Source organism: Platalea leucorodia (assembly GCF_965183815.1).
Source record: "Platalea leucorodia genome assembly, chromosome: 4".
NCBI classification, from domain to species: Eukaryota; Metazoa; Chordata; class Aves; order Pelecaniformes; family Threskiornithidae; genus Platalea; species Platalea leucorodia.
In genome coordinates, this window is record NC_138826.1 from 10204620 (window position 1) to 10227263 (window position 22644).

At 42.5% G+C, this 22644-nt stretch overlaps 2 protein-coding genes across 9 annotated transcripts in view; one reads left to right on the forward strand and one right to left on the reverse strand.

Moving 5' to 3' along the window:
- The window catches only part of CCDC186 (coiled-coil domain containing 186), a 38471-nt gene extending 23154 nt beyond the window's left edge, over positions 1–15317 (forward strand). For 4 of the 5 annotated variants that reach the window (XM_082310966.1, XM_082310965.1, XM_082310967.1 and 1 more), the window contains 11 exons: positions 1053–1172; positions 1713–1817; positions 2163–2261; positions 2999–3085; positions 3875–4017; positions 5847–6102; positions 6751–6940; positions 8042–8122; positions 9177–9387; positions 10449–10668; positions 11389–15317. In XM_082310966.1, coding sequence (XP_082167092.1) covers positions 1053–1172; positions 1713–1817; positions 2163–2261; positions 2999–3085; positions 3875–4017; positions 5847–6102; positions 6751–6940; positions 8042–8122; positions 9177–9387; positions 10449–10668; positions 11389–11472 — 1596 coding nt within the window. In that variant the 3' untranslated portion in view covers positions 11473–15317. Of the gene's footprint in view, positions 1–1052; positions 1173–1712; positions 1818–2162; positions 2262–2998; positions 3086–3874; positions 4018–5846; positions 6103–6750; positions 6941–8041; positions 8123–9176; positions 9399–10448; positions 10669–11388 lie in introns of those variants that run through there. The other variant, XM_082310968.1, reaches the window with a different exon arrangement.
- Positions 15318–17543: 2226 nt separating this feature from the next.
- Positions 17544–22644, reverse strand: part of ADRB1 (adrenoceptor beta 1) — a 29536-nt gene continuing 24435 nt past the window's right edge. Inside the window, exons 2-3 of one of the 4 annotated variants that reach the window (XR_014228106.1) lie at positions 21722–21987; positions 20236–20636 (exon numbers count right to left, since the gene is read on the reverse strand). Coding sequence is in view for 3 of the 4 variants with exons in the window: in XM_082311196.1 (XP_082167322.1) it covers positions 21787–21987 (201 nt within the window). In the remaining variant the exon portion in view is untranslated. Of the gene's footprint in view, positions 21988–22644 lie in introns of all 4 variants that reach the window. The other 3 variants (XM_082311197.1, XM_082311196.1, XM_082311198.1) reach the window with 3 other exon arrangements.

Here is a 22644-nt window from a genome sequence, read left to right on the forward strand (position 1 = left end):
ATTTTTCAGGCCCAATTCCAAAAATTTGCCATTTTTTAGAAGGCAGTAAGAGATTCCCACCAGCCTCTTAAAATTATCCAGGTCGTCTTAATTTGTGCTTCACAGCTGTGCTCCACAGTTCTCTTTCACGTAAAAGGTCCAAAAATTGATGGGTTTCAAACTTTGATTTGGGCCTCTTCTGAGCAATTGTACCATGCACAAAACAATCAGAAAAATACATCTTAAAAGTCCTAAAAATTATACTTCTGAAACAAAAAAATCACCTCAGTGTCCTCTTCCACATGAACAGGAAGTAGGAGCATGACTTCAGGTTTCCTAAACAAAACTTAACATACTGTCTATCTTCATAACTCTTGAGGATTACACTAGAGCCTTACAGGAATTGTGCTGCCCTCATATGGTGCTGCTTTAAACTTTTTTGGTAAGATGAACCTATTACTTCAGAAACACAGTTTGGAAATTTGGCTTAATGCAGTGGTTTGTGGATAGTGGTATACAAGGTTACGGCAGCAATGTGCTTCTGTTAACATCCTTTCTTGGCACTGACTGACACGTTAGTGATTTGACTTCCATATATTTTGCTGTCAGTGCTCACACTAGTCTGCACCTGTATGGTTGGTAATACCATTCCACTGGTCTCGCAGTTTTTGTGTGTAGCCTTGTATAATATATGACCTTACCGCTTTGAACCTGCGTTTCCTCATCCTTTTGCCAAAAAAGAACAAAGAGGACTGTGCAGCTTACCAGGGGATAGTTATTTTAGATCAGAACTCTAGACTGTGCTTTGCCTTATAGCAGATATGTGGCATTAATGTCTATTAACAGTAATGCAGCCTTACCTTGCTATTCAAACCAGAACATTGATGGGTGTTTTGTTGGATTATGGGCTAAAGCATTATTGAGCACTCAAGTCTGTGCATGCTTTTGCAAAATCCAGACACTAAGAAAAAAAAACTGCATTTGACACTTGAGCAGGACTTGACACTTGAGTCTTGTCGTAGAAGTACTGGATGATTTAAATCTGTAAAATAAAATCTATGATTTCTTCTTAGGATGGTGAAGCCACTCGACTCAACAGAGAAATAGAAAAATTGAAAGAAGAAATCAATTCTCACGTTATCAAAGTAAAATGGGCTCAGAACAAATTGAAAACAGAAATGGATTCACACAAGGTTAGTGAAGTGGTACTGGTACCATGACATGAAAATACAGTCAGAGGAATGTAGTTGCTATACTGTTCAAATAGTACTAAAATCTGTTTCTAAAGTGTTTTTTGTTTAAATTGAATACCTGCAGCAAAAGTCGGAGTAGCACTCTTAAAGATATTGATAGAGAAATGGAAATTTTGAAAGGATGTGAGGGGAGAATGTATGGGGGGGATGCTGTTTAATCTGGTGATCAACTCTCCATTTTTTTTTTTGTATTAATTAACTGTCATCTTAGTTTAGTTTTTATGTGATAGTGTTAAATCTATCATCTGAGAGTGTGCATGACACATAACCAAGAGTTGTGCTTTCAGTGTTGGAACAAACAAAATTGCATAAAGTAATAGTTGAATGGAAACAAGAGGAAAAATAATGTTGCACGTATTTTTTGTTGTTGTTGTTTAATTCTTTCCAGACTGAAATAGGAAACTTTCATTATGAGAAATGCTTTTCCCAGATTAAGTTAGATAAATAGGTTTAACCTATTATTTATTACTGTTTTTGTAGGAAACCAAAGAACGCCTCAAAGATGCAACAACAAAATTAACTGAAGCAAAAGAAGAAGCAGACCAGATAAGGAAAAACTGTCAAGAAATGATAAAAACCTATCAAGTAGGCACATTTTCTCAGGAGGTGTAATTAGTGTTTAGCATCTGAGTCTTCTTTTTCCTCCCTTTCTATCTTAAGCTGTAGCAGGGAAGAATTATCTTGTGCAAGCTACACAGCTGAGATGACTAATCACTGTATTCTTTACTTGGAAAGTTGTTAAATAAAAGGGAAGATGTTTGTCTTGATTGGCATGCAGTATGGGGGTCTTTCTTGGCATGTTTGGAATTATTAGATATGTACCTACAGAAAAGAGACTCAGTGATGTGAAAAGCTGTCTGTGTGCTCATAAAACCAGAAAAGGGAACATAAAACTCTAAAACTGTACTTAAATGTCTTCAATCCTTTTAGGAGTCAGAAGAAATTAAATCAAATGAATTGGATGCAAAACTCCGAGTAACTAAAGGAGAACTAGAGAAACAAATTCAGGAGAAGTCTGATCACCTGGAGGTAAATATGTGGTGTGTGGAGACAACACAGTTGGCAACAGTTAAGAATGCCATGAGTTTTTAATTTTGAGAGTCATTTTAAGCTGCTTACAATTTTTGCCAAACACTTTTCTTTTTGGCCTAGTACTACAGCCCAGGTGTCTGCGTCCAGCCCTGCTTTTTGGAGAACGTTTTTAGCTATTATCTTGAATGCACTTTTTAAAATCAAAGTTATGGGGAAAGGATAATATAATGAGGAGGAAATAAGTGCTCTTTCATTTATAAAGATGAATGTTGCTGTAAGTTAGAGCACAAATTCAGATGATAGGCAGGCCTTTCTCTGACCAGTAATTTGCCAAGCTGTATGGCAAGGAGAGACAGAGAACAGCCTCTGTTTTGTGTAGAGATTTGCTAGCCCAAAAGCTAAATTCTCTAATGATTTAGTACCTGCTCACGGCTGATATGTGCATATGCCATCTTCGGCTTCCCTAGAACTTTCCCCAGGGGCTGTTGCAGCTTAGATTTGTACACCTAAAACCAGAGTGTGTAATCTCACTTTTGTTCTCAGTTCTTCTGAGAATAAAGAAACACTTAGGCTTTGCTTTTTGAATAAGTAGAACAAACCTTTAGGGTATCTGCTCTGCCTTAAGCCCTCTCAGCTGTTGTGGTGGCCTGCATTGGCCTAGATTTTTTTTTTACATCCCAGGAGATGCCACTGTCCATTTAGATTTCTCAAGGAGCTTCTCATTTTTTAAAAAGGTGCATCATGCAAAAATAAAAGAACTGGAAGACTTGAAGAGAACATTTAAAGAAGGCATGGATGAGCTTCGAACACTGAGAACAAAGGTAACGTGTGCTGTGTTGGATTGCACTGGGGCTAAAGGCATAGTGTTGGGTTTTGGAATGAGACTGTATTCAATCTGTTAATTGTATTTTTACTTCTTTTGCAATAAACAGTGTGATTAAAGACTGGCTGGCATGAGACTAGAAAGGATATGTAACTGTGACTCTGGGTAGCCTTTCTTAGGGCGTATCAGTTGATCCATAGTACAACAATGGTTTGTTTCATGGTATGCACCTCATTTGACTGAAATGTGAGAAATGTTTTAGTAAACATCTTGTAAATTTAGTAAATTTGGGAAGTTAAAAATACTTGTAAACTGTTCCTACCTGTGAAGCTAGTTTTGTAGCAGTCATACATGTGACCCCTGATAAGGAGTACATGCTACCCGTAACTTCTGACCAGTCTACAGATTAGTGTGCCAGTCCCTCTATCCAGAGCAGGGTTGTAGCTCAATAGGACCTTAGAAAAAGAGAGGAAGACATAATAAGGGGTTGGCTTGGTAACTGGGGAAAGACTGTGTCTTTGGATCCTGGTCCATTAGACTGATAAGTTTGAGTCTTTGGACAAAACTAATGTTAATCACACTTGTTTAATTTGATTTTTTTTTTGCATTTTTTTGTCTGTTTATTTTTCTGACTGTATTTGATTTGAAATATTTGGGGTATTGTTCTAAGCTACTTGGAATCACCAAAAAATAACACAGGAGCTTTGTACAACAATCTAGACATTTGATCAGAATAATTTAGCTCTGAAGTTTGGGAGAATAGTTTCTAATTCTTTTTTCTATTTAGGTAAAGTGTCTAGAGGATGAGCGTTTAAGAACAGAAGATGAGTTATCCAAGTATAAAGAAATCATTAACAGGCAGAAAACTGAAATTCAGAATTTGTTGGACAGAGTCAAAACTGTAGATCGTCTGCAGGATCAACATCAGAGGTACAGCTATGCACTTTGAGGAATGATTTAAAAGATTATCTGGGATGTGGAGAGGTTTTTTTTTGGTTTTTTTTTGTTTTTTTTTTTTTAATTGAAATTATTGATGCTTTAAAATGTATTGTAATTTGAAGAATCCCTGTCCTAATTTAAGTGTTTTTCTAATCTAAATCAGTATTGCTAGTAGTGGGGACAACCTTGGTGGCCTCTTACAAGACAAGGGGATTGAGACAATAAATCTAATTCTTACATCTTTCATTATTAGAATAAGAGGTGCTTGCTTTCTGGCGTACTCTGTAGGAAGTTATGTCTTCTAGGTGTCTGCCCAGTGCTCGTTTTATTGAAAGATTGGGGAAAAGCAACTGAACCGGAAAGATAGATTGCTTCAAAATTGTGATGGATGAATGAAAGTATTTAACAGAAATTATTTTATATATTTGACAGATGCTATATTCAGATAGTAGGGAGCACTTGTATTTCGAACAGACTGAAATTCATTCCGCTGCATCGGTTTGCTCATTTAAGAATATGAGGGAAACAATCTCAGAGAAGGGCTGGGTTTGTGGACACTCCTGAAGTCTCTGAGCATAGTCATGTTTCTATATGGTACATATGGACTAGAATATACAAATGCTATCCACTTCACTGATTCTAGTGGTGTTGCATAAATGGAGATAGACAAATGTCAGATAAGCAGAACCACCCATGTATCCCTCCTGTGCTTTTAAACAGTTCTTACTTATCATTGAAAAAATATTTCAGTGATTATGTGCCTTCCTCAGGGTTTAGAGAATGAAGCATTTTCCATTTGCTGCGTGCTGGTCAGCTGTATTGGCACTGCGTGATCAGCCTTTCTAGGGAAACTGCAGTCTGTTAGAGATAACTGAAGCTTACGCTTCGATCAATAGCAGTTATTTTTCCCTTGGGATCTTGCCAAATGAATAAAAATGACTGTGATCACAGTGTGAAACTATAAATGTGTTTTTTTCCAGTTATCTTTTCCTTTCAATAATTGAGACATGCTTAAATATCTGTCTCTCATTCCTATTCAATTTGGATCAAATTTTTTTAAGTATCCTTTCCGTACAATGCTTCTTATCGCTACATCAAGTTTCATATAGTCTTTTACTTCTCTGACTTTAACATGTTTCCAGTACTCCTTAGAATGTTTGATAAAGTTGTGGAATCTCAACCAGAGATCTAAAACTTGGACCGGTAAATTCCTGTTATCATCTATGAAAGAGAAATCGTAGAATCTTGACCTCTGTTTTTCCTGTTGCTGTGTAGAATAAATGAACTTACTGCCTTTTACTTTCTTGGAAGCAAATTGAAGGAATTTCATCTTAATTCACAGAAAATCTTCTCTATTTTCTTGACGAGAAAAGAACAGAGGAGGCAGGTTTCTTTTAGCCTAGGGAAGAGAAGGCGGAAGGGAGACATCCTTAAATGTATAAAAGGCTGTTATAAAGGGAATGTTCAGCTATCCTTGTTCACTGGAGAAAGGGTAAAAATAGAGAGTTTGGCAGAAAAGATGATTTTAGGTTGAATGCTGGAAAGAATTTTATGGCTGAACTGGATACTGATTACCTCCAGTAATACAGATACAGATATCTCCAGATACAGGTATCTGTCACTTCAGGACTGCAATATGTCATGAAATGGAATCTGCAAACTCCCTTGGCATTTAAAACCATCCAGTGACTAACAGATGCCCCAGGGTCGTTAATTTGTTCCTCTGCCTTAATTGGTCTTGACCCGAATGCTTTTATTTCAGTAGGGTTTCATATCTTTAAACTCAGCTTATCTCTAATAAGATACAATTGTTTTGACAGAGACGAACAAGAAATCAGTTCTTTAAAGGAAGAAGTAGATGGTTTCAATTCGCTGATTGCTGATCTCCAGAAGGACATTGAAGGTAGTCGGAAAAGAGAATCTGAGCTATTGATATTCACTGAAAAATTGACCAGTAAGAATGCACAGCTTCAGTCTGAAAACAATTCCTTACAGAGCCAGTTGGATAAGCTTTCTTACAGCGAAAGAGAGCTGCAGAATCAGCTGGACTGTGTTCAACAGACTAAAGATGATCTGGTGAGTACAGTGTGCAGCTTGTTTTTTGCACTAGTAAGATGTCTGATACTGGTAAAGATGTGGCATGTGAAGTCCACCTTGTGTCTTTACTTACCTGACCGCATTTTCTCATTGAGTTTGCCAATTCGATAGAACAATAGCAGCGGAATATGAACACCTCGTGTTTCTAAGGGGAAAGAAGTCCTGAGGCACGCTGCACTGGGATGAGGGGGTGTTACTGTGTTGCTCTTTCTGGAAGTAGAGAGGTGTTCTTTGTGCAACTGTCATCGAAACAATCAAATGGTTGCAATTTGTCTGTGAAATTTATTACTGTAAACTGTTTCTTAGGTCCTGTTTATACTATGAGATAAATGTAATTTTTAATAAACTTAATGTGTCATGGACGGTAATGTGACTGCACTGTACACCTCTGCATGGCTCTCCACTGTATCCTGTAGATGTTTTGGAGATAGTTCAGGAGTCTTACTGCAGCGTTGCACTGTGCTGCATATTCATGTGCAGTGGTAGTGTTTAGCCTAAGTAATAAATGTAAGATGGGAATGATTCACAGGTGAAAAATAAAGTGCAGAGTTAGGGCTGTTGAGCATATGGTATGGTTAGGCTGGATTTTTTTTTTGTATGTGACTGAAAATAAAACTACAATTTCAGGCCACCAAGTTGCAGAAGGAGGAGGATCAGCGAAAGCTAGAGGTTGAGACGCTACAGGCTCAGCTAGCTTCAGAGCAGAAAGAACTAACAGCGCTGAAGACTCATGTGGATGAACTGAAAGATGAATTGGCTACCCAGAAGCGCAAGCATGCATCAAACCTGAAAGATCTCACGAAACAGCTTCAGCTAGGTTGTGTTATTTTCAGATATAATGAGTCAGCCCCATCTGTAAGCCCCTTCACAGTCTCTGGTAGAGGCTAGGGTCCTGTCTGCGTGCGCGCGCTGTTTGAGTGTGTCCCTTCAAGCTCTCCCTGTCCCTAAAGACAATGAGAGTGAGCGAGCAAGTTACAGGAGACAGGCCTTAGTGTCAATTTGCAGTCTTAAATATAACTTTTGAAATAGGCTTAGATATAAAATGAAAGTTTTATTTCAAAAGAGCTTGGTCTTTGTTATCAGGTATGTGACTACTGAAATGTCACTGTGGGTATATATGGATCCCGGTCTGTGTAGGAGTATATTCAAAAGTTGCTAGAAGTTTCCTAGTTGCTGACTGTATCAGGAATTGCTGGTGACAGTTATTTTTTTAGTATATTAAACAGAGTGCTTCAGTTTATAGAGATGAATATGGAGAGACTGATGACTAATTTTGTCAACAAATAGAAATCATTAAATACCCAATAATGCATATGCTGTGAATACAAATATATTTGAATATAATCAAATCTGTTTTAAATGCATCTCAAAGAAGAGATCCTGTTGGCATTGTGCAAGACAAGTTCCATGTCTGTCTTTGTGTATATATGAACAGCTGTGCACTTTCCCTCTTGATCCCTACACCGAATGAGTGGTGCTTCTGGCACAAGTACTGCACTCGGCTCCCAGCAGTGATACAGTTATGAGCTCCCGGAACAGAGTTGCCATTCTGTCATTCAGTAGTTATTTACATGGCAGCCCTTGTTAAAAGTAAAACCAAATTTGAAGTCTTATTATTAATTCCCAGTTAATCCTATGTATGGCATTACCCCCTTCAACTGGCAACTGCTGCAGGGCGTAGGGATCTTGGTGGGTGCTGCATCCAGGTGTTCTGTGGTTGGGGGCAGGGAGAGGAGGGGGGCTGTTTGGTTTTGGGTCCCCCCCCCTCAAGATTTTTAGTTGCTACCATTATCTTTCACTTGTCAAGCCATGTTAAATTAGTGCAGGTCAGAGAGGATTAGAGTTTTCGTATGTTGCGTAACACTGATTTTGGGGTTTTAATCTCCTGTTGGTAACCATAATTTTATTATACTTTTAGCACGGAGGAAATTGGATCAGATGGAAAATGGTAATTATGACAAAGAAGTCAGCAGCATGGGGAGCCGTTCCAGTTCATCAGGTAATATAGCACGTAGCAGGGCTGCCAAAACAATCCTTCGATCTTAATAAGGTTGCCATGGTGTGCTGCCAGGAGCCTTGCTCTTTCTGTGGTTTGTGCATATGCAGTGTGTGGGCAGCCTCCCATTAAAGCTGACAAAATAGCCTTTAAGCACCAAAGTGCACTTGGTTGAATGCAGTTGTAGATGCTTATTCTTATTATGAGATTGAAGTTTAATGTTTATATATTTCTGGTTCTTTTTAAATGCCTACCTTTTTTATTTTATTGCTTTCATGTTTGGAGGGAGCTCAGAGGACTCCGGTTTATAGAGGACCCTCTTAAATGCTGCCACAGGCAAAACAAAAATGATCAGTGGCTTCCAACATTGTTTAATTGCACTATTGACAGTTGCAACTCTGTAAATGATAAATCAATTAGCATGTTTAGAGGCATCTGTGTATTTGTGTAAAATTCATTACTTTCTGTCCGCTTAGAAGTAAAGCAGTTATCTTTAGCACTGAAAACAACATTTGTTTTCTTCCTCAATATCTTTGGGTTTTAAGTTTAGTTACCTCTGTCAGTGTCCTGTAATCTCACTGTATGAGATAAATACTTAGAGAAAAACAGAAAGAAAAGAAAATATTTCAAGCTCTAAGTGATCAGTGCTGCAGAGTGTTTATACATAGGGCTTTTGTCAGTCTGTACACAGTTTTCATAGTGTCGCAATTTTAGTGGACTCCAAACCAGATATATTTAAAATCAGCTCAGTCTTATACAAAGTAATATTAATGAATATGAATGTACTTACGCAGAAATGAGCATTACTGAAGCAAGCACACTTATGCTAAAGGAACTATGCCTGTGCTAGGGGACTACACTGCTGTTTCAGCATGTGTCATTTAAATGGTATAATGATTGTTTATATGAAAACTCACTAACATATAAGGGAAACTGACATTCAGAGGAAAATATCCTACGCTACTAAAATGTAATGAATGCATGCACTGCCCTAGTGGAGACGTTTTACCAGGTATAAAAGCAAAAAGAGTTTTTATAAATACGGATGTATTGGCAGGGTCCCTTAATGCGCGCAGCGGCAATGAGGATCGGTCCCCTGAGAATACTGGATCTTCAGTAGCTGTGGATAGCTTCCCAGAGGTGGACAAATCTGTCTTGGTTGAAAGAATACTAAGGCTACAGAAGGCACATGCTCGAAAAAATGAAAAGATGGAGTTTATGGAGGATCACATTAAACAACTGGTGGAGGAAATCAGGAAAAAAACGAAGTATGTTCTGAGTTCTGTTCATACAGTTTTTCAGTGTTGAGCTGGTGCACTGGACAAGTATTCTGGATTTTATATAAGACAAATAATTGTCTAAATGAAAATGTTTAAAACAATAAAAATACTGCAGTGACAGCAGATCTCAAAGGTAGGGTTAGTCTTGCTTTTTTTTTTTTCTCCTTATCTTTCCCTAGCAGTTACAGTAATTGCTGAGTTGTTTACTACTAAGATTTTTCAGGAGGAATAGAATGGTGCAAGTGTTTTTTGGTAGCAAAACGGTCACCAGGTGGCTGATTTGAGGTGGACTGCTGCCACTGGCTAACAGAAGAGTCTATTCTCTTAATGTGCTTAAAAGGGTGCTGATGGTAAGTGTTTGTTTTGGAAGGAGAATCTGCATAATTCCAGATGGTAGTCTGGCACGCATATCAAACAAACAATGTATCTGAGCCAAAGGTGGCCAGTATTTAACGTGTGAGACAAGATTCCACTTATATGGAAATCTCATCGTACGGGGTGATGCCTGGAACTTCAGTTAGGAGGGGAAGAAATTGTGGCATATGCCTTCCTCTGGAAAGTACAGTTGTCTGTTAAGTATAGCCCTTGCTTAATGAGCCTATACATTTATGCCCATCCGGTACCATTTCATAGAACATGATCACAGCTTGTGAAGACTCTTGAGGAGTGACTTTGTAACTTTTTGTCTCATCTGTAGAAAGCTTAAGATTCCCTGTCTGGAGTCTTTCAGCAAAGAAAAGTAGAGAGGCATTTTTTTAAGTACCTTTTTTCTCCAGTAGCAATATTACTTTTTCAAATGCTTCTAAATATGTAAACCTTGTGCGTTGTAGTGACTCAGCTTACCAGCATCTCCTATAGCACTTGGGGTATCCTAGGTTTTCGTCTGACCTAGAAATTGCAGGAGTTGATTTTTACTGCCTTTTCAGTAATACAGTACTGCTTGAAAATAAAATTACTCTTATGTGAGGAGTCTAAAGTTACTCCAATGTCTGACTTTTCACTGCCTTGTAATGCTATAATGTTCTTAATTTTTTTTTTTTCCTTCACAGAATTATTCAGAGTTACATTTTGCGGGAAGAAGCTGGAACACTATCGTCAGAGGCCTCTGACTTCAACAAAGTACACTTGAGCAGACGGGGCGGGATTATGGCATCTCTGTATACATCTCATCCTGCAGATAGTGGTCTCACATTGGAACTCTCCTTAGAAATAAACAGGAAGCTGCAGGCTGTGTTAGAAGATACATTACTGAAAAATATTACATTGAAAGTGAGTAACTATGCCAGTTCTTGAGCACGTTCTTGTAGTTCTGAGATACTGCCTTCAAAGAGATGCATGCTGTTAAAAGGAGGAGGCTTTTCAGAGGTCAGCTCATTGTGAATTGGTGATGCTGATAGCATTGGGTTAAAGAAATCTGTAACATGATCCATGCTGAACCTCTGTTTTGGGACCATCCTTGTATGCTGCACTAATGGACTGCTTCTTGAAATAAATTCTGGGCTGCCTGTGCGTTCAGTGGGGAAGGGCCTTCCCGTGCTGTCCCCCAGTCACGTGGAGCCGGGGGCATGGGCTCTGTGTGCCTGGCCCTCTACCAGTGGCTGGGTACCCTGTTGAGCTGTTGGGGCAGCGTGTCTGCTGCAAGGGAAAGATGGCAGGCTGGAAAATGTTGTGCAGGCTGCCAGCTGGACTGCAGTGCTCTGCAGAAGTTGGAGATCTCTTCCTGTAATTATCATTCCCCTTGAATGCTATACTTTCTAGACAGCTTGTAGAATATTAGTAAGTGCAAAAAAACTTACTGAGAGCTTTGCATCCTTTATTGAAATGAGCTTGGTTTTCTCCAACTCTGTCTAATCATTTGCGCTTGTTCTGGATACTTGAAAGTATCAACCTGCTGACATAAACAGTAATTGTAACTTATTAGTGCATTTTGTGCTGATCGACTCATTTTCCCTGTATAACTTACCCGATCCTTTTTTTCCCTCCCCAAAGGAAAACCTTCAAACTCTAGGAGCAGAAATAGAACGGCTTATTAAACACAAGCATGAACTGGAACAGAGAATAAAGCAGACATAACTAAAACTTGTATGGAATAACCAACATGAAGATGCAAAAAAAGGCAGGTGCTACAGACCACTGTTTTTTACATTTTTCCTGAAATTTGGTTGCCTGCCAGCACAAGCATCTGGTATTTTGCATATACAGGCTTACTCATGTGAGACATCTACAACGTGGTTCTGTCTACACAATACCAGCCTGAGGTGTTGCTGAATTTTACTACACACTACGTTTAAAACTTTTATTTGAAATGACATACAGACGCTTTGCAGTGCATACTATGTTTGGAGTGAGTTGCAGTGAGATTTTAATTCCTGCACTGTATAATTAATCAGTCTCTTAATGATGGAGCTTGAAAAAATAAAACCAATTATGTCTTAGTTGCTGTTGAACATATCCAGTGTTACTGAGCTTCAAGGGCTTTCGACATTATTTCCTTTCTTGCATATTATTTGATACTTAGGTTGATAAAGCATTTTTGACATACACATGGAAAAATGCTTTGTCACAAAATTTTGGTTTTTAAGTGGTGGCCATGATATTGCATATTTTCTGCTTTAGATTAACATTCAACTGGTCAGTTTCTTTATACAAAAGAAGTGAAACAACAGTAAAACTAAGGGATTAAGAAGCTTTCCAATTCGGTTGTTGAGTATGTGTAATTGAAACAGATGTCAGTTCAACAAATCCTGTAAACCCTTGGTCTTTAGACATATGGATCTAAAGAAGTCTGGTATCAAATAATTGGTTAATAAAGTTCTCTGGCCTTCTGCATAACTAACAGTATTTTAAAATTAGGAGTTTTAACTGCCCATTGTTACCTATGTACAGGTAGACATGGTGATTGCATCTGTTTTCAAATGATCAGAAAATCTGTTTTCAAAAACACATGGAAGCTAATTAAGTTTTCTCATTAACTGTGGCTAGACTGGCCAGTGAAAGTAATGGTAAGAAATGGGAAATATATCTAAATGGGATTTTAATCTATTGGTTGGACTGTGAAAATGGCACAGAAATCTGTGCGACCCCTTAATTTTACTGTTTTGAAGAATTAGTTGGTCAAATGGCATGAAGTGAGAACTGTTACTTAGTCCTTCAGTGGCTGAAAGGGTGATTAGGAAGAGTATCAAGGTGACAAGATACTGGTTAGTCACAACGTCATGTTCACATTTTAATTCCAGGATAAGTAATTTACAGGATCTGAAATATCTCTATTCCAGCAGTAAATGCATAGATTTCTATATTTATTGCCTTTTGACCAAAATGAATTGACCAGATTACAGTGTAAATATATACTTCAGGTTTTTATTAAATACTTGAACTTCCTATTATCATGAAAAAAGATTCAGTGTACATTTACGATAGCAATGCTTTAGCTATTTTAATCAGAAAGGATACCTGGGGGGGGACTCTATCTTACTGCAGGCACCGTTTGCATCATACACCAGACAAGAGGCCTGAATCCGGCAGCACACAGGGGAATAATTTATCAAAGCCTCTAGGTGACTTAGGGCTGTGCACTCCATTTTCAGGTGCCACTGAGTCACTTGAGCTTTCTAATGAACCAAATTGAGCAAAAGGGCGTGATTCGGTTTGAGTAGTTTGATTCAAGACAGTGAAATTTCCTTTTTACTTTAAAGATGGGCATCTCTGAAAGTCCTTGCGGGATCAAGACCTATTTGTGGTTCAGAGAGCTTCAGGAGTCTCGGATGGCAGGTCCTGCCAGTGTCAAAGGATTAAGTATTTCTTTAGAAAGGGAGGGTGGAAATGAATTATTTAAAAACTGACTGAGCATTGTAAAAACTGTGAGCCTTTAATCTGGGTGGGTTTTTATACATATATTTTTCTAATTCCTGAGAGCAATGGTTATCTGAAGTGTTAGGGAATTTGGACCAGTTCAGTCATGGGACTACCTCTGCTTTACTGTCAAGTGATGTGAAGAGGAAAATACCTGCTCTGCTGAAACCGATGTGTCACCAGCTTCCAGGAGGTGAACAGGCCGCTGTTCGTGACTGAACGAGACCTTCTGCTGAAAGAAAGTATTTGGAACAATTTGCATGTCAAAACATAGCTTAGCTCTTGTATGTTTGTGTTTTCATGCTTTAATGTACCAGATCTCTGGATATTTTCAGGCATTCAGCTGAATGACTCCAGTATTTTAGATACCATGTTAATATTGTAATCATTTAATGTATGTTCTCCAGGTGTACAATGTGAATGAAGGAGAGGTGTGGTGCAGATGGAATAAGTGCAATGACATTGTGGAAATTCTTGTTTCTTTTTGACATGGTTGTTTCTCTGTTTTAAGTTATTTGAGAAACCCAGTTAGCTGTCCTCCTGCTCTGCTGGAAATCCTGCTTCCTCTCTGTAGCACTAGTAACTCTTCAGACTTTTTTTCTTGGTTATGGAGACACACCAAGCAGCCAAAATATCACATTGTTTATTATGCACGGTATTTTCATGGACCAAAGTCATCTTCTACAGGCGTTATTTTAAACATGCCTGGTAGAGATGGAAATGTCCTTCTAGCTCGCACATTGGCAAATCACTGGCTCTCCAGTAAGCCCGGAATGTGATGAATACATGAGAGGGTCAGCCAGCAACTTTGCTTAACGATGTTGCTCATTCCTGAGAGGCAGTGGTGTACTAGCCATAAAAAGGTTGCTGGCGAACCACCTGCCTGTTGTTTCCACGGGGTGGATTGTCAGGAGTGCGGTACTGCTGGTGTGTGTAAGAACACGTCGGTGGAAAGGGGTGTTTCTGCGGGGTGGCTCACATAGGCGAGCACCAGCTGGTGCAGAGTGGGTGCAAGGCTTGCATAGCAATCGCATTTCACTTACCCTTATTTTGGAAACTTTTTATGTTGTGAACCTGAGATTGAAAACTGTCCTCAGATAAACTGAATTTTAGAGAGAAACTGATAAACTAATTTTGAAGGCAGCCTGGAGCAGTGAGCTACATACCTGTCATTGAAATTCAGTGGCCATTAGACATGTAATTGCCACAGGCTGCTTCTGAAAATTCCAAGCTTGTAGCTAGTTGTGTCCTACAGGCTTAAACATCTGTTTCTTAAATACTCATGGTGATCTTTTAATTCAAACATCACAAATGCAGATGTTGTTAGATGCCCTACAGGAAAGCTGCCTATGCTTTTCCATCCTCTGTAAAATCCAGCACTGTCGTCGTCCAGTCCCTCTGAACTGAAGAATACAATTTTATGCTATAGAAGTCGCTGGCTTTCTGCCATATAGACTTGTGCAATATTTTTAGTTTTAGTCTCCAGAAAACAGTGGGGATCGATCTGTTCCTCAGATATGTTTTCATCATCTTCACTTGTTGCTGGCAACACCTGCAGTGTCTCCAGCTACTAAAACTGAAGTTATCTCTTGAAATATTTTTTCATTACAACATTTTGGTTCATAACTAAGAAAAAAAAATTAAAAAATCAGATCTCTGGCTTCTACTGAATCGAGTGTAAAGCTGAGTGCCCGCATGCTGCAGAGACCCGAATTTAGGAAAGGGTTCAGAGACCGCGACCGGTCCGAACAGGCCTTTGCCCTTCCCGCTGGCAATGGAAACAACGGGGATGGTAAATACCAGCAGTAGGTGGCACTAGAAATCCGATTTACCGTGTCTCCACACCGACCTGAAACCTGCCACAGGGCAGAGGGCTGCGCTGCAGAGGGAGCCGGGTGGTACTTAGGCCTTTTCCAAGATGGATGGGGGTTTCCTTCCCATTTTTGTGTTCTAACTGAAACTATGTTGGATCTTCCAATATATGTATGTATGTTGTCTGAATATACACAGAATGTCTATTGATTTAATTTTGTAGATACCCGTTTCTGTATAAAGTTTTTGAAGATATCACTATACATTATGTATATATTGTACTTTGAAATGATAAACATACAAATGTGTGAAAGTCCGGTTTGGGTCTGTGGTTTGTACTATCGCTGATGTACTGCTGCCGGACTCCGGGTTGCGCCGACCGCCCTCGGTGAAGGCCTGCGGTGGCGGCAGCAGGGCGCTCGTGTTGGGTGGCCGTCTTCAGCAGGCGGGAGCCTCCCCTTCTCACGGCACAGAAGTGTCCCCGTGATGCTTGCAAACAAGTACTCTGGGCTAAAAGCAGCTTAATTGCCAGCAAACTGCTCTTGCCAGCGTGGATACTGGGAGGGCACCATAAAAGCCCCTGCTGGTTCCCCTCAAGTGTGTATAACCATATATAACTATATAACATGATCTGCGGCTGGAGGCCTTGCTGCTACCGCTGCTTGGCAGGGCGATGCTTGCTGCTGGCCCGTGCTTTCCTATTGCACTATCGGAACAAGAGGTGGCAGCGCATCTTTGCTGCATATCTCCGGCACCGCGAGGCAGTTTTAACAGCGAAGCCAGGGAAAGGCGGGCTGCACACCTTTCACCCTGTACTTCGTCCCTTGGAAAGGGGTGAGCCTTTTCCATCCGAAGGGCAGGTGATGGGTATGGCACAGTTAAGTGCTGCTGTGGCCGATTGCCAGCCCCAGTAAGTGGCCTTGATGCCTTTTCCCTTGTGTCACATGAATTTGGCAAACCTGTAGTCCCAGTAGCAAGGGCTGGTTCCCTTCGCCACAGCTCCACATTTGGGACACTACTTGCTGCTCTGGTTTATTGATTCCCTTGTGGACACCTAATGTAGTTTGGGTTTTAGCCATGATATTGTTGTTTTTTAAAAAAAAAAAATGGTCCTGTCAGACTGCTGGCTGTTCATGGTGGCTATGCTTATATTAAAAATCTGGAGATCAGATTTGTATGGGCTGTCCTGCCCTTGCAACCTGATTGTAGGGAGACAGAAAAAGGGAAAGACGACCGTGAAGGGGATAATTTATGGAGTTTATTCTAGTATCTCCCAGAGAGCCTTAAGTGAGAGAAGGAGCTGTCGTATTTTTTGGTGAAATTTAATGGCAAACTACTGCTAGCTTCCCAGGATCAGGGTGAGGGCTCCCAGTAAGTTTTCTGATTACTGTTATCTGTGCAACCCTTTGCTGGAATTGTTTTGCAGTTCACCATTTTTCTTCCAGCCTTTTCCACTGATAGCAGGCAGAGCTCTTGCCGACAGATGTGATCAAAAATCAGGATTTATTTGTGCTCTCCAAGTACGTAGCGCTGCTGTTTGGAAACAGCAGCCTGAAGCTAAACTTCCTCAAATATTCATCTTGGCTTTGGTGGTTTTTGGAAGTAGCCCTTTGGCAAACAACTTCTCACCCCTATTTTCCAGATAGGTCTGTATTTCAGGCTGACACAGCAGAGCTATATGTGCAGAGGGAGCGTTATATATTTATATATAACCCAAGGCTAGCAGTTTACTTGTCTAGCTGACTGCGAAAGAGGAAATCAGCACTGCTATTTTTCTCTCCCTCCCTGTTCTATTTTAAGGGGTTTTTTTAATAGAGGGGTATGGTTGGGTTTTTGTTGTTGTGGTTGGTTTTAGGCTATGTTGCATTAAACCACAGCGGGTCTGTGCCTGATTTTGCAACATCTTTGCATGCGTAAATGTAACTGTTGCAGTGGAAGAGTGCTGCTGAACAAGTTGTTCTCCTCTGCTGTGTATAAATACGCTGTTAGCCGTGTTTGTTGCTGTTCTGCCCCGGTGGGTGCCCTACAGCCAGGAAACCCGCCGGCCCCGGGTTTTGCAGGGCTCTCTACCCCATGCAGCCGCCCGCTGATCGCGGCGGGGCTGCTCCGGTGCCGCAAGGGGAGCAGCACCTCGCTGACGCCAAGGCTGCATCCATTCTGGTCTGAACGTCTATGGGCTTCTTAAGAAGTTTCTATTTAAAAAAATAATCCCACCTGCGTGGAATAAGGAAAAGCAGCAGATGAAAGCACGGAGAAGCCTGCGAGCTGTAAGTGTTTTACAGGAGGTAGGTGAGCACAGCCCAGCAGCCGCAGCCGTCCCCCGCGGGGCGGCCTGCGAGTCCCCGACCGCTGCCCTGGGCCCTCCAGCCCGCAGCTCCTCAGGAACCACTGCTGCCTTTGAAGATGGCGATGGCTCAAAGCAAGGTGCGAATGCAGGGCGATGCTTTTCAAGCTGTGGTCTGCAGCCCCTGCAGCCCGACAGAAGGGTTCTTGAGGCTGCACTGTGAAAGCAGCTGGTTAAAAATACTCTGAAAATGATTAGATCTGAAGTTATTTTAACTCCAGTCAGTGCCTGGCACAGGGGAGAAGGAAAAAGGTGAGAATGCCTTACATCAACACTGCGGGTAAAAGCAGCATACGGCCAAGTTACGGGCTGAAAAAACAGGCCTAGCGCCGGTTGTCCTAAACCTGTTTTGTGGGTCTGCAAATTCCCTGGAAACTTTGGCAAGTCAGAGTCTGAAAAACACTGACCTTGGGCTCTGAGCTGTAACCTGTTAATGCTGTAAGTGGCTTGTACTAATCAGCTGATCTGGCTTCACCTTAGTAATTAGATTATCAGAGAAATATTGATTAGGTGGACTCTGGAAAATGTTTAAGGGCTTCACCCTTCCAGAGGAGGATGTGGAAGGTATCTATCTCAGCCATAAGCTGAAGTGAGAAATCAGAACAAGCTGCTGTCAGCTTGTCATGGGCTTAAAGTCAGGAGTGACACAGGCTGCTGGCAACTGGGCTTGCGATGTGCTTTCCCTGGTCCCTTCGCCTTGCCGTGTGTCTGATCTGGCCCTAGGGCTCGATCAACCAGTGGGATGGCTTGCGAAGGGGACAGGACTCTGCCGCGGTGGGGACGGAGATGGGACTGTCCCAGGGGTGAGGTTATTGCCCGCTGCTGTCCACCTGCTCCCAAGCTGCGTGGTTATTCAACTGTTTGAGGAGCTCCTGACCCACCGCAGGTCACTGCTCAGCTTTTTGAGGCAAAGCAAGGAGTACGCGTTTTCCCTGGCAGTGCTGCGCTGTGACCTGCAGCGTGTCGGAGGTGGTTGCACAGCTCCCACGTCCTCCATGCTGCGGAGACGGAGCTCCTTGAGCAAGGCAGGATGGCTGGCAGCAAAACCCCTGCACGGCTCCAGGTAAACCCTCCCCCAGCATCCACAGCCCCTTGTTTCGCTTGGCTTTAATCAGACATTTCTGGGCTCTAGAAAGATCCAGCTGGAGCCAAGCAGGCATTTTCCATCAGCAAGGACTGGCGGAGGAAAGCCTCTGCTTCGTAAACCAATCTGGTGAAGAGAGGAGCCATCGATCCGGGTACCCGTGGTCCTGGACACCATGCTTTGAAGCCCTCATGGTTTTTCTTGGGCCGTGCAACCCCGATACCAAACGTATCGAGACGGGCCGCCGGCAGGGAATGGCTACCACGCTGGCACTTCAAAAATGCAGGTGTACCTCTAAACCAGGACCTGACAAAATACAGGTTGGATCGAGTTACCTTTGCTCCTCAGGCACGTGAAGCCCTTGGAAAAGAGATGTGACAGATTTGGCAGTAAGCCTGTAGCACGAGGCTCGCAGATTACATTTTTTTGTTACCTGAATTACGTCAAACCATTTCCCTCTCTCAGACTTTTCTTGCAATCTTCCAAGGCTGCTTGTTGATGGTGAAAGACCAGTCAACTATTTCAAACTGATTTGACCTTGCTTGGGTTGGTGACAGAGCCCAGACCTTGCTGGTAGTGGTCACCTCATGATGTCAAATCCACTGCAGCGTGTCTTCCATTAAAGACAATGTTTAGGCAACCAGGAGCCATGCTGAGGCACGGTGGCGGGTGAGCTCCCTCCCATCGTGCTGAAGGAGAGTGTGATTTAGCTTTCCTTGGCTTTGGCGGTAGCTGAAACAATAGAAATGTCCCCAAAGGCCAGGGTACGCAAGCCAGCAGCGTTTCTCTAGAGAGCAGTAAGTGGAGGCACTTACGTTTAATTAATTGTGTATCAGAGCAAACACTGGAAAAAACCCAAACGAACCAGCCCTCCCAACCCAAAGCAGTGAGTTTACCACCGACTGCTGGGGGAGGTTTCTGCCAAGAAAGCAGCCTTGGATCAGAGAGCGAGGAAGCGAGGCCCTTCCAAAGGGTGACTCAGAGCAGCCTCGCAGGCTCCTGCACTGGCGCCCCGTCCCCACCGTGCTGGTCCGGGGCACGGAGGAGCAGCTCCCGGCCGGCCGCCGTCCTCTGTGCGGTGCCTTGTGACCAGCGAGGAGCCCATCTCAGACACAGCTGCTGGGGAGGCCAGCTGGGGTCCTGATCCCTCATATGTATGCATTAAGATGAAAAATTCATACATTTGCCTACATGAGATGGTTCCTTTGATTCTTCAGTCCTCTGGCCACCAGGGACCTGATACATGCAACAGCACGGGGATGCTGAAGGACCTCTTGTTCCCTTATCAACCTGCTGGCTCATCAGCTAGGGCAAACCTTTGGGCAGGAACAAAGTCAGACAAAGTAGTCAAAGCAGGACTGGAAAAGGAGCCAGTCTTCCCTGGAGAGAGATCAGACCTGGCTTTATTATCTGAGGCCGTGAAGATCTGCTCCTCGGGAAGCAGAAAACCCAGCTTGTGCTGTCAGGAAGGTGGAGCAGACTTTGTGACGAGCCTTTCATCTGTGGGACTTTCCTACCTGCGATTTGCCTGTGAATTGAGGAATCAGGCTGGTCTGTGACACACCGAGGCTAGGCCTGAACAAAGACTTTATTTCTGAAAACATCATGCTTACAAAAAAAAAATCCCTGTTCAGTTTGGTTTTGTGCCCTTGATAGGTTTCAGAGGAAGGCAAGCTTGGGCTGGGCACCATTATTTATGGTTTTGGAAAACAAAACAGGCTAGTCAGCTGTGCAAAACCAGTGAGAAGAAGTGGTGTGAGCAGCCCCCGAGTGTGCCTGCCCAGCGCCGCCTCCATCACAGCCCGTGCTGGCTGCCCCTCCGCCACCTCGGGCTGGGGGAACGGCCTGTCCGCACCACGCAGAAAAGGCTTAAAATCAATGCACAGGGGAGAGGAAGGGGCTGGGAACTGGGTAGCTGGTGAAAGGCTAAGATATGAGGATAAAAAAAAATATTTTTTTTTAGAAAGGCCATCCTGGCACAAGAGCAAACCCCACTTGCTTTTGGAGCGCCACAGCCTCTCCTGTCCTCTGCAGAACGAACTCGGGGCGCTGCAAGCCCAGGTCTGGCGCGCAGCTGACAGCATGATCTTAACTTCTCCTTGTTCAACCCCGGGGTATTGAAAACACGCACTTTTGAGCAGATAGCTATGAAAAAGAAACAGAAAAGTCTTTGCCAGCGCAGCACAGAAATGGCTTGCACCATTGTATTCGCTTTGGAGATTCCTTTTGGGAAGCATCTGCCTGTGCTGGGCTATGTGTCGGCTCCCAACCCTGTCAATTTTCCCTTCCCCTCTTTCTTCTACATGCTTCTAGAAGTTTGCTGCCTGCCCAGGAGCCAGAGACCCCAGCCCCTGCCAGACCTCCCTCAGCTTCGTGATTACTCATATAGTGTTTCCACCAAGGAGCAGGACACGACGGCAGCGCAGGGATCATCCCCTGAGTTAAACCTTGCGCTTCCAGTACTGCTTTCTCACAAAATAATCGCTGGGCCAATTTTTTTTCCTGTTTCTTCCTAAATCTTATGACAAGAAGTCATGAGAGCAGCACGTTGCTTGCATTTCTAGTTCGGTACTAGGTTCCTAGAGGCCTAGAGTGTGGTGTGTTTGCTCTGTCTGGTGGGAAGTGTGGCACGTACCGCGCTTGCCCCCGGCTATCCTGGGAGCTGGCACTGGGCTAGCTGGGGCCGGGTGCTGTGGCCATGGCAGCTGGGAGTGCCAGGGCAGAGAGCACAGAAAGAGCAATACATAGGCAGGGGGAGAGAAAAGGAAGATGCAGATTCTAGCTCAACACCTTTATAGGATTTCTGATGGGTTTAAAGGAGAAAAAGATTGTTGTTGGGGAGCAATTGCTTTGGTTTTGTTTAACAAAAAGCACTGGCAAGAAATACAATTGGTAATATATGAGAACAGACAGCTCTGTACTGGCAAAGCATACGTGTCTGATTTGACTGTCAGCTCTTAAAAGAAAGGGCAGATCGTGTTCTAATAGTATTGGGGATGAAAAAGGTGAGGATTTGAATGAATCCACCAAGAGCCCTGCACTAATGTTGTGGGAAACTGGAGATGCCTTGAAAGCAGAACTGCCAGGAGTAAGGAACGGGCTTTGCTAAACAGCCCAGGGAAAAATACAATCCTAAATCCATTCTGTTGGGAAGGCGCGCATCCAGAGAAGGACAAGCAAAACGTGACAGTAGAGCTGTGGATGCAGTGATGAAAAACACTCAAAAGTACCTAGTTATCCTTCGCAGTTCCTTTGAAATCCCTTTGCACGGCTGCTGTCAAAGGTCTGAAAATGGTTAGTGCCAAGCGTGTACGTCTATCATGCTGGGTAATGCTGCATCGTCGTTTCCTGATGCTCCTGTTTTCCTCCCTTTATCCCTCTCTTGTCCCGTATGAAGGTTAGAGCAGAAGCACTTGGGGACCAGGAGCATTGGGTTTTGCCTGTGCAGAACCAGCATAAATTGTTCCTGATCCTTGCTTGGATCTTCTGGGCGCTGCTATCAAAAAAAAAAAAATTAAAGATTTTATGTAGTATAAGGACAATTTTAACCCAAGATAACTACTGACGTATGAAAATTAAAGGGGAAGAGAAATTGCGTTAGCCGTTGTGAACAGGCAAGGAAAGAATTGCAAAATAAGTGCTTTGCAGTTTGGATTTGCAGAGGCGAGCACAAGGTGCACAAAGGGGGAAATGGCGTGTGCAGCTAGCAAGTGTACATGTCTGCAAAGATGCCCTAACTGCAATGCCAAGAAAATCAAACCCACAGCCAAGAAAAACACCATCAAAATGATGCAATGACATAATCTAAATGCTGCTAGTGGAATCTAAATTACACGCAGAACAATCAAGAAGGAAAACACTGACAGCATTCGCTTGTGTAACAGGGACGTAGACCTCGCCACTGGCAGGCAAGAGAAGGGCACAAAAGCAGACACAAGTAAAACCAGTGTTAGAAAGACAGACTCAACCTTATTGAAAGCATCAACCAGGCCTGTCCCTGAGGGGTGATACTGAAGCAAGCATGAAGACTGCATGCTCAGGTTTGTAAATTTTTAACTAATTAGTTTAAAATTCACCACACTTAAAAATCCCACTAGAAAAGACCCACCTGGTGAGCAGAGCAAGCCAAGAAAGCTGCAGCTCAGCACCAGGA